Raw genomic sequence first — 12,417 nt, 5'->3', positions numbered from 1 at the left:
AGCGGTAATAGTATGTATATATATACTGCATATAACTTTTAATTTTTAACAATAATTATTTTAACAATAGTATATAATAATATATAATAGTAATATATATATATATATATATATATATATAATATTTAATAATAGTAATTATTAACTGATGTATAATTGTGAGCATATAAATGTGTATACATATATCCGTTATAATATTGCCACGGAAAAGGTTTCTTGGAAGGAAAGAATTCAATTGCAAATTCAATTTCTGGGATGAAATTCGTATTGCATTTAATAAAATATTATTTATCGTTTGAGAAAGAGAGAGAGAGAGAGCGATGAAAAAAATTATTCGCAGAAAATTCCATATTATTCGAATACAGCGAAACTTGAAACATCAATAAGTGAAATGACAACCAAAGAGAAGAATCAAGTATACGTTTATCAGCTGGGTATTCGCAGAAAATTCCCTATTATTTAAATACAGCGAAACTTGAAACGTCAATAAAATAATGAAATGATAACCGAAGAGAAGAATCAAATATACGTTTATCAGCTGGGGAAGCCAGATTATTACATCGAGGTGAGCGCAATAAGTGTTCGCAAGAAGCGAGATTAGAAGGCACAATTAGAAAAAAAAGACAATACTAATAATAATTTTCGCACGAATATAAGCGAAAACTCTTGTCCGAGCGGATGAATCCATAGTGTAGCATCGAGCGAGACGGCTATCCAGGTCGTCGGCATCACTCGACTCCGATGGCGGCGCTCGTTCGCTCGTTCGGTCGCAGGAGAAGGCGCGAGAGCGCTCGCGGTGGCGCGTGTCCGGATAGCCAGTCTAGCGTCGACCGTTAACCCTTCCGCAAGGGTGTGCGCGCTCCGTACGCTCCGGCTCCGATTAACGTCAGTGTTGCCCTCGGGTTTCAATCCCGCGTTCAATTTACTTTACGCATTCGGCATCGTGTTCTCTTCCTGCTTCTCTTCCTATCTTTTTTCTTTTTCTCCATCTCTCGAACGAGAAGGACGACCGTCGAAGGACACTTCGACGCTTCACTCTCACGACACGGGTATCGGTTGAGAGTTTCGTTTTCTCTTCCGTTCCATCGGAATGAACGGACACGCAAGGAACGAGCGACCGGACGACGAAGCCGATGCCGCGTCGCTCGGCGCCGATATACTCAACCCCTTCGTGCATCGGCTCGAACTTGGCTCGACCTACGACAAGCTCAAGGTCAGTATCTCTCGAAAGCAGCTTTTTCCCCGGGATCGATGCTCGTGCGGGCGCCTTTTACGGGGGTGCCGCCACCGTTGCCGCCGCCGCGAGGCGGGGTGTGCTTCGATCGCGATGCCAAGAAAGTGCGCGTGAATGTGTTGAATAATTACTTCGCAGTTTAACGGTCAACTTTTTGCAAATTTTTAATCGTACCTCGATGAAATTCTGGAGAGTCGATTAAAGCATCGCTAATAATAGAATATAATTAGAATTGAAAATGATTTAGGACGACTCAGACACATCTCAGGCTCTCGAAAATTGCACAATGAGAAATTGATTGCGAGATTTATTACGAAATTTATTACGAAAATTGATCGAGAGACTTATTTTTTTAGAGATTCGAATATTTTATTTGCATTTCAATTTACTAAAGAGCTCCAAATACGTCAAGAGTGTACGTAATCAGAGTGTAACGTGAGGTACATGCAGCATAATGATACAATATCACAGTTATATAAGATATTGCAAATCTCAGGATGGCGAAATAACAACCCGCAATAAATTATTGCAAAAATATTTACAAGATGGTTGAGGAAATATCGCGCTTACACAGGCTAGTTTTTTCCGCAAGTTGGTCGCGGTTACTTTCACGTCGTGACCAGGAATCGGTCAGGTAGTGTTCAGTTAGCCACGCGGTCAATTTTGTGCAATTATAATTAACATATCTTATCCTTTCAAAGTCATCCATTTTTCCAATATCTCATAATCGAGACCGTAACGTCAAACATGTCGACATATATCATTTGTATGTAATTTCCGCCCCACTTTTCTTTGGCACATTTTCGCATGGGCTTCTTTGCGAACTCGATGTAAATGTTAACCGCGAACAAGGTCACGTAAGTGATCAGTACGTTCACTAGTAGATGAGTTAGTCCAATCTAGGCGAATCTGCGATTTGAAAAGTTTGAGAAAGATATGTATATTATATTTTTAATATTTGTGTAAAATATTGTGTAAGATATTCCTCCCAAATATATGAACATATTATATTAGTTATAGTAGTAGTTCAGATTCGAGAAAATGTATTTGTAAATTTATTATATTATTTCATATCAATATAATATTAATAATATTATTTTATATTATTATTTCATATCTTTTATATTATTATTTCATATATTATATTTCATATCAATATATAATTAATAAATATTATTTTATATTATTATTAGTTACGTTACAATTGTTTAACATCAGGATAGGACAAACATATATGTAGAATCGTGTATCGTGCATATGCGCAGAATTTGCAAGATCTTTATTATTCGACTGACATAATATGTACATATAAATTGTATAAAAGAATCTAAGGATCTAAAAACATATTTTTATCGCGATCTAGACTTGGCAAGAAAATGGAAAACAGCCTTCGCACTCATTAAAATCGTTTCCGCAATTTAGGTCTTGTAAATATTAGCGATATCAATGATTTTTGTTATTATATACTATATATTTTCGAGGAATTAAAATCGTGGTCTATACTTTTCTAAACATTAACACGCAAGTAGCGCTCTTCTGTGGACCGATGCTTTCTCTTGTTAAAACATCGGTGAAGTCTGAACGCGTAGAAAGCCTACATTCTAGGTGATGCGAGTAAGTTAAGAACAGGACGATTTATGACAGGATCAAATTAAAAATGAGAAGTATATTCTAAAAAGAAAATGGACGATTAAATCGAAAATTAAATTATATATAATTATAATAAATTATATAATTATATGTCTAGGATATCCTAATTTAAAGGTCTCACTGAAATATATAGGAAATTTAAAATGATATCAAAAAGAAAGTTTCGGATAAAAGTTGTGAAATTTCAAGGAGGACATTCTATCGGCACACTTTTGTTCCAGATGAAATATAAGATTATCTTCATTTTTTATTGTGACTATATCATTTTGCATATATAGAATCTTGGGTTCTCTTATAATTATTTTGAATACAAAGATTTTCAGAATTTATTATTAAAGATTAATGGTTTATGTAATATTTTATGATTTATTTTAACATATTATATGACTACAGAATTATAAGGTATATGCAATATTTTATTTTTATCCTTTTACTGTCGATTTTATTTTAATACTTTAAGATAACTTCTTCAAATTTCAAAATATACAGAATATCCTATATAATCTCTTTTATATATCTTTTACATATTTTATATTTTATAATCTATATAGATTATAAAGTATGTTATAAAATATGTTATAATTATAAAATATGTTAAAGATATTCTGTATATTTTGAAATTTGAAGAAGTTATCTTAAAGTATTAAAATAAAATCATTAAAAGTAAAAAGATAAAAATAAAATATTGCATATCCCACACAGCACATGATATCATTCGAATATTCTATACTCATACTGTAAATATACGTTACAGATTTATTTTTACAATCTATTTTATACTTTATATTGTATGTTAATACTTGCTAATATATAACTTTCTTTCACAAAACAAGTGTCTGCGCAAAAATCAGCATATAATAAACGAATTTAAGAAATTTCTTCGATATCATGTATGATTTGTTCAATTGATGATCAACTCGAATCAGTTCTCATTGATTTCGGTTTCAAATTTTATCCTAAAACATTGCATTAATATTTATGCAAAGTGTATCTTTAGCATTTATATTTTTTTCTGATCGTTTTCTCAGTTCTTGCTTTCACTCTCATTTACAAAAAAATTATGCCACAGCTATGCTAATACGTTTATAAAAGTTAACAGTTAATTTTATAACGCGGACATAGATTTAATTCATAAAGTCTTGACATAGATATTTGATTTGTCTTGGTATATCACACATGGATATCTCATGCATTTATTTCTTCAACAAGATGAAGCGAGAGGGGACGAGCGGCTGATTATGTGTGCAACTAACGGAACAGTGAAACATAACGAACGGTACTCGCGTACTATCTCTCTCCTGCTTTTCATTCTTTCTTTCTTTTTCCTTTTACAAGACGAAGAAAAGTTGAAGCCATCGATGAGTTTTGTAACCTTGACCGCGTGACAAACGACGAGTTGGCCCGATCCAATTACATACTTACTTACTTACTTGTGTGTTCCATTTCACCATTATATATAAAAGAATAGGAAGAACGTACTGTTGATTCAATGCATTTTTAATATTATTTTAAACAATATTTTTTGAAACATGTGCTAACATTTAAATTATACTTGGAACCAATTTGCACCTGTCATTGGATTATTTATGACAGATATCTTCTGATGTATAGATCGTGAATTAAGCTTCTTGATTTTATATTTATATATAAAATGTATGTGATAAGAATAATTAAGATGTAATATTAGGTCCGATCAAAAATTATCCGAAAAAAATTGACGTGGGAATGTTTATTGTTTCAGACGATATTCTTGACAATCGCCCTCTTGCCGTTCAGGCTAGCTGCCATCATGACTTTGATGATACTTGCGTGGCTATTAGCTTGCTTAGGTTTGCATGGATTGTCCGAAGAAGATCTTCGGCGAGCTCCTCTCACGGGCTGGAGACGGTATGTTTAAGTAGCATCACAATTGGTGCGATCGAGAGAAAACGATTATTTCTTATCCTAGTCTGAATCTATTTCTATATCTATGCTATTCACATTAACATTAACCCTTCGGGATTGCTTTTTAAGCTTTTGTCTGTGGTGATACAGTATCGCTTTGCTAACAGATTAAATTTGCATTCGTTAGATCTTTAAATATGCGTTCTCAGAGATCCTTAGACCTAGAACTCGGCTTTTGATTTTTTAATAATTGTTTACAATTTCTTAGAAATGTATTTTACGATTTTTTATGTTAAAGATTTAAATTAAACATGATATTTGAAGATTAGATGTCAAATCAATGAGATCAGTGAGTCTCAGTTAGACAAAAAGAAAAAGAAAGAAAGCGTTAATAATACACGTTCTTATGTATGAGACAAGAATAGATCTTTATAACAAGGTTATTACTTATAATTCTGCTATCAACTAAAGTGTTTTCCTATACAATAAAATATTTCTATTTGTGTCTCTGCACTGAGGAAAATTATCTTGAAATAAAAAGATTTTAGTTAACTCAAGAAAGCTATTTATTCGATGGGTACTAATCACGTATTTAATTGTATTCAAAACGTCTGTTTGCTTAAGTTAAGTATTTATTTACATATGTTTAAATATATATATATATATATATATATATATACTTAAAAAAATATAATTTTTAATTAAATATTTTTAACAACACGATACACTAGAAAAAAACGGTTAAGAGCCACCGCGGATGGTAGTGTGTAATATTTTTTTTTTTTTTAATAATTATTCGCGTAAATGCACCAAGTAAAATATATGCATATGACTTGTTTTAATTATCGCGAATAATTATAAAAAAAAAAAATTACGCACTGCCATCCGCGGTGGCTTTTAATCGTTTTTTTCTAGTATATAGTGTTGTTAAATACATAAAGAGTCTTATTCTTTATTAATTTATTAAATATTTTTATATTTTAATTTTACAAAATATTTATTAAAATGCATTTTTTATTCCAAAAATTTAAAATTTTTTAATTTAAAAAAATAATATATTTAATTTAATAAATTATAGTATATATTTTACGAAAATAATATTTAAATATAAAATATATAAATAAAAATAATGTACTTAATGTACTTAATATAACATGCATATTTAATTAAAATTAAATGCTTTTGCTTAAATGAAATAAACAATTTCTTCCATTTAAAGCAAAAATTTCAAGAAAACTTATTTGATTTAAAAAAATTTTTCCCTCAGTGTGTGTTCTTCCATTGTAATATATAATTTATTAGTGACTTACTTAATATCTTTTACAGACAAATAATCAATAATCTTGGAATTTGTTTGACGAAACTAATACATTTCTAATTTTAATATTAATTATTCTCAGTGATTTAAATTTGCAAATAAAATTGAATTATTAAAGAACTATTATTTAACAAAGATATTATTTTGTAAATTAATGTATATACAAAAAGTTTGTTAGATAAAGGTAAGCAATAAAGTTATAACACCGCCTATTTATATTTCTTTCATAATTTAATCATGCGTTACTGTCAAGGTCTTGCGACGCGGAGAATCTATAAAATAACTTTGTATTGTAGTGAGAAGTTATGACACAAGTTTAGCTTATAAAAATATTATCTAAGATATCTTCAACTACAGATACATGGTTAGAGCACATGGTATGAAATAATCCTTTTTTTTAAGAGAGATTATAAATATATTTGTTTGGATTTACATGACGAGGTATTACATGACTATAGTATTATAAAAGAGAAAGATCAGTTCTCATTTAAATTAAATATAAATTAATTTGTTTCATGCAGATGTGTATTTTCGAAAATCTAAAGAATTTTTAAAATTTTTTAAAGGTTTTATAATTTCATAAGATATTTCCTAAAATTTGCGGTGTTTTCTAAATCTAATGATCTCTGTAAGCGAAAAATATAACATTTATCGAAACGGTCTTTCGTGGAAATTGAATTCGACAAATTTTCCCTAATTCTAAAGATTGATTATGAATTTTGCTAATCATTTGAGACTACCTTACGAGAGTGTACAAGTAGTGAATTGTATCGGATGCATGCGCACTGCAAATTAAACTACTTAAAAACAGAGACATGCGCGTCGTGATCTGCTGGATGATGCGGGCATTATTTCTCTGCGGTGGATTTCATCATCTGAAGGTCAAGGGCCGGAAAGCGGAGACTAAGGACGCGCCGGTACTGGCTCTCGCCCCGCATTCCAGTTTCTTCGATGCACTTCCGGTCGTGTACCTTGGCGGACCGAGCATCGTTGCCAAAGGGGAGAGTAGGCGCCTCCCTTTTTTCGGAAGTAGGTCGCCCATCATCGCATTGTCGTCCGTTGACAAATTGACTGACAAGAGAGAGGTCGCTATATTTTTAGACAAGAGAGATTTTGAATAAAATGTATATCTTAAAGTAATCTTAAGGTCGAATTGAATCGAAAGAAAGATATATGTGAATATTTTTAGATGGATGCTTTTTAATTTAGATTTACATTCGCGGCCTCTTTCTTTTTGGACTAAAAGATTTCCCCCTCTGATATTAGTAAATTGCAATATTTTGCTCATTTATTCATTTTTTATTGTACATAATATTTATAATATACTCATACATGGTGGATGGGATTCATTCTTCGGCAACTAACTGTAATATTTTTAACAATTATCGATAACTTGGCTTTCAAAGAGTGTGCACTTCATTTGATTTGATCTTTTAATAAACAAGTTAAACTGCATTTCATTCAAATTCAATTAAAGAATTAAATAATAATATTATTTATAAACTCTTTAATGCATTACTCAATGTTTCTATTTATCAGTGTTAATTATATGCAATTATTAAAAAATATAAATCAAGATATATATATTTTTACACTTTCGACTTATAAATATTTATAGAAAATAAATTGGACACATTTAGAAAGCCAAAGAGAAAAACAAAAACTGCGTCTCGATATATATACATGTATAAAAGTTTGCAATTAACATTTCTCGACTATTTCTAAACAAAACTTAAGTTACTAATCTAAATGCTTTCACCATCTTCTCGCCCTTTTCTTTTTATTACACGATCACGTAGAAAGTGCATCGGACGTACCTGCTCATAGCGCGTTTCTCTCTTCGTAGTATCAAGTTGACCCGAGTACATCGGAGCTCTAGGAACTCCGCATTCTTTTCGCGATATTGTTGACGCATCGATATGTTGCTTCAATACTTTTGAGATCCAGTATCCAAATATTTTGGAGTAATTCCATTGCATGTACCTTGTCGGTTGAAACCCGCAGCAAATTAGTGCCATGGATATGTTTCGTGGGCCGACTTACTTACCAAGCCGGCGGAATGAAAATCGTGGTCCGAGGAAAACAGGCTTCTAGATCGGAAGCACCGATTCTGGTCCTTGCCCCGCACTCGACCTTCATTGACGGCGGCATCGTTTACGTCACCGGATTTCCTTCCATCATCGTCAGACGAGAATCGGGATTAAATCCATTTATAGGAAGTAGGTGCTGCTTTTTTGTTTCTTTTGTTCCTTTTTATTTTCCTTTATTCTCCCTCCCTCTCTCTCTTTCTCTCTCTTTCTCTTTATATTCTCTTATATGTATTCTTTATTATCTTTTATATTCTTTTATTATTTTTTGCAAATATGTGTTTATTAAAAATTTATTTTATTTTAACCACTTTATTTCAACTGTTCTATTTAACTATTTCATTCGAGAGGTAGTAAAAGTAAATTTATTATATGATTTTATTTGAATACTTGTGCAAGACAGGATTTGAGCCAACTAAAAAATAATGACGTCAGATTATCCTCTTAGGAGAAAGTCTTGACCTAGAATCTCAATGTGCTGTGGTCTACGTGAGGTCATTTTAAATGAAATAATTTCAGGCATTATTGACATTGTTAGTCAATGTGAAAGTGGCTTGTAGTAACATTGTAAAATCGCATAACAAAAAACATAATCTGATTGTGGAATCATATGAATAGCAATGATTAAATGCGCTTTACATCATTCAACAACTTTGATGTTGCTTTATTAAAGTCAGCCGAATATTAATTTGTTTTCCAACAAAGGAATGGTTACAATGTGTAATAGAGGATAATATCTTTAAAATATTAATATGTGAATCCCACTCACCATTTTATACAAATTTTTTAAAAATAAATATGCCCTTGCAAGAACGTTACTAATTGCCTTTGCAAGAACATAATTAATATTCTAATTAATATTATAATTTAATGAAATAATAATCAATAAGCTTATTTTTTGCAAAATAATTTGCTGTGCAGAACCGTTGCAATTACTTTCTAGTTCATTTTCAATAACAAATCATGATAATTCGTTGTAAGACTTTCATGTCTCGAGATTAATTACTTGAGTAATATAACTAATAATAATTGATTTAGTCGATTGGGATAGTCACGCAAAATCGTAATTATTAGTTAGGTATTTGAATAATCAATTATACTTGCATTATGCCTTTCCATGTTTGGCGCATACAGAACTCATCAACTACACGCAGCCAGTCTACGTCTGGAGGGAAGATCCAAATTCCCGTCAGAATACTATCAAGGAAATAATTGAAAGAACTACTTCTAAGGAGGATTGGCCGCAGGTGAGAAAAAATATTAGACCATCCACCATAAAATTTGTAGAGATCTTCTATAATATTCTGAATAATTCATGAGTGAGAGATGCACGCAATCTTGCAATCAAGGTAGAATAAATTACTACTTTCTATTGATGCAATTGACCAATCGTTCTCCACAGGTTATGATATTTCCTGAAGGAACCTGTACAAACCGGTCGTGTTTGATTACCTTTAAATCAGGTGCCTTCTATCCCGGTGTGCCAGTGCAACCAGTATGCATCAGATATCCCAACAAATTGGACACGGTAACATGGACATGGGAAGGTCCTGGCGCGTGAGTAGAACCATACAATCCCCCATATAATCTCCCTCTTCCTATATTATTATATTTCTATTCTTTTTACATTCTGGTTGGAGTCTTCATCTGTTGTGCGTTGCAGGTTGAAATTGCTGTGGTTGACGTTAACGCAGCTAAATAGCAGCTGCGAGATCGAGTTTTTACCCGTCTACATTCCTAGCGAGGCGGAAAAACTGGATCCCAAACTGTACGCAAACAATGTACGACGTCTTATGGCAGAGTGAGTTTTCCTATGTAATGCTTAGTAAATTCTAAAAACCTAGTCTGGACCTTTAAAAGATTGTTGTTTGACTTTATAGAGCATTGAAAATTCCCGTTTCGGATTACACGTATGATGATTGTCGGATTATTAGAAAGGCCCATCAATTGCATCTACCACACGCATCTAATATCGTAAAAACCCATAAACTTCGATATAAGTTGGGGTAAATGGCAATTAACATAAATATATTAGAGATATTAATAATTAATTAATCAATTATTATTTTATTTAAACTTTATTTATATTTTTTAATTCATTATTCAATTATTTCATTATTTAATTATATATTCTTTATTTTCAATTAATAATTATGATATATTAAGAATTTTAATATAATTTTAATACACTTGTCACATATAGTTTAGTGGCATCAAAGACGGAAGAAGAGCTCGTTCAGAAGAAGATAAACAATTTCGGCGAAGTAAACCTGCACGAATTTGCGCAAATTCTTAGATTAGACGAAAGGGATCCAACCACTCAGCAATTGTTTCGTATTCATGACAGAGTTCGTATATATAATAAAATTGAAGCGCATGTGTATGTGAATTGATTTATTGAAGAGAATTTATATTTTGTTTCTGTAGCTCGGACAGGGAAAGATCGATCTTGAGGAATATATTTTCACTGTACTAGTAACAGCGAATGCATCCTCGGAACTAGACAAGGTCGAGATTGCATTCAATGTAAGTATGCATAATTATAGCTCTCTACTATAACATATAATAGCATATAAATTTTTATTTTTATACAATCACATTGTGTCATAGGTATGCGGTTCGAGAATGACAATGTGTTTGACGCAGGCGGAACTTAGAAAAGCCTTGAGGTTATCATTAAACATGCCAGCAGAAGAATCCAACAGGATTTTTCAGCAGGCCAGAAAGCAAGACGTTCACACAGTGAGCTTCGGTAAATATTTTTTCGAATTTTATTTTTTCCCGATAATTAATATGTCGCGGGATGCGAACTTTTTCCCGAGCCGATTGATACACCGATTGATTTCTTGCAGAGGACGTTCTGGTACAACTATCGAACCGAACAGAGTATGCACACTTATTCATCGGGAGTAACGAAAATTCGAAGAAGGCCATTTGAAAGTGTCTTTTGGAGCCCGATGTTTCTGAAGAACATCGAGGTATACCTTTTCATAATCCCATCTGCTCCACTCCCGTATGAGAAATGTATCTAAGGTACTTCGAAGTGAAACTATGTTGTCGTCAGAAGTTGCAATCGCACGTACGCGATAATTTAGACAGCTTTAGTGTCTTTCCTATAATCCTGTAAATTAGAGGAAATGAATAATTTAGTAATAGGAGAACTTAGAATTCTAAGATTTGAGAATTCTAAATAATTTTAAACATTTGACAATTTAGAAATATTTATTTAAAAAATTGTAGAATCCTCGAGGATGTGAAAATCCAAAGATACACAACATGATCTTAGATTTCCAAGATTGCAAGAGATTTGAGGATTTTATGATCTAGCGATCGGAGATACTAAAGATTGACAATATCTTATTCAAGAATTTAAAAGCCTAAAGATCTGAGAAAACAACCATCTTTGTTAGTATCGATATATTTAAAGATTAGAATTTGAATTCTCAAAAGTCTTAGAATATAAATATTCGAAGATCTTATGGATTTTATTTCCAAAAATGAGGATCTAAGAATATTAAAATACGAAGAGGGAAAAATTTCAACAGTCTTCTTGTATAGTACACATTAGTTTAATGATCCAATCACGGAAGCTTCTTCCTGGCTCGAAAAGTTGAGAAGTTTCGAGTACATTTATGACATATAATGCGAATGTGAATTTAAGACAAGAAAAAATGAAGGGTAGATAATAAATGGCATAATTTATTTTTCGGCCCGATAGTCCATGCCACGTGTTAGATACAGGCATGCATATTCAAACACACATATATATATATATATATATATATATATATACACGCTAAGTTATGTACATATTTATTAAATACTGTAAAGTGACATGTGTGTATAGGCAAATACACACACACACATACATATACACATAATATAAACCTAGCCATGCAGGGATTGTGCAAATCGATAAATATCGTCTGTATGCACACTCAAGTGCATTCATGTGTGTACGTATATATGTATATAGAATGAGGATATGTGGGTGTAATCAAAGAGAAAGTGTACCCACTTTGTAATATCTGTATATGAATGAAATGGCCAAAGTGTGTTTAAGAGCGCGCATTGTTAGTAATTATTCTGAGTTAAAAACATGTTGAGTTATAGAATGTTTTACTATAAACCAGTATGTTAAAAATAACAGTATTTATTGAACAAAAACTTCTCTTAGCTTTTATTGCAATACATACTATAAACCAGTATGTTGAAAATAACAGTATTTATTGAACAGAAACTTC

The 12,417-nt window shown here is 31.8% G+C and overlaps 1 protein-coding gene across 3 annotated transcripts; it reads left to right on the top strand.

Moving 5' to 3' along the window:
- Positions 1 to 765: 765 nt before the first annotated feature.
- LOC105249392 (lysophosphatidylcholine acyltransferase) lies at positions 766 to 12,413 on the top strand. 3 transcript variants are annotated; one of them, XM_011254816.3, is made up of 11 exons: positions 766 to 1,213; positions 4,626 to 4,771; positions 8,091 to 8,305; positions 9,308 to 9,420; positions 9,576 to 9,730; positions 9,837 to 9,974; positions 10,054 to 10,179; positions 10,377 to 10,521; positions 10,601 to 10,699; positions 10,784 to 10,925; positions 11,026 to 12,413. In XM_011254816.3, the coding sequence occupies exons 1-11, from the start codon at positions 1,091 to 1,093 to the stop codon at positions 11,109 to 11,111; spliced, it is 1,488 nt and encodes a 495-aa protein (XP_011253118.1). In that variant the 5' UTR covers positions 766 to 1,090; the 3' UTR covers positions 11,112 to 12,413. The 3 variants fall into 3 exon arrangements, with proteins under 3 accessions (XP_011253118.1, XP_011253116.1, XP_025266431.1); XM_011254814.3 differs by lacking the exon at positions 8,091 to 8,305 and adding an exon at positions 6,898 to 7,115 and having other exon boundaries at positions 770 to 1,213; XM_025410646.1 differs by lacking the exons at positions 766 to 1,213; positions 8,091 to 8,305 and adding exons at positions 1,654 to 1,674; positions 6,898 to 7,115.
- The last annotated feature ends 4 nt before the right edge of the window (positions 12,414 to 12,417 follow it).

This window comes from Camponotus floridanus, unplaced genomic scaffold (assembly GCF_003227725.1).
Source record: "Camponotus floridanus strain SB8 unplaced genomic scaffold, Cflo_v7.5 scaffold103, whole genome shotgun sequence".
NCBI classification, from domain to species: Eukaryota; Metazoa; Arthropoda; class Insecta; order Hymenoptera; family Formicidae; genus Camponotus; species Camponotus floridanus.
Note: the sequence above shows the minus strand (reverse complement) of the source record. Positions and strands in the feature narration are given on the sequence as shown.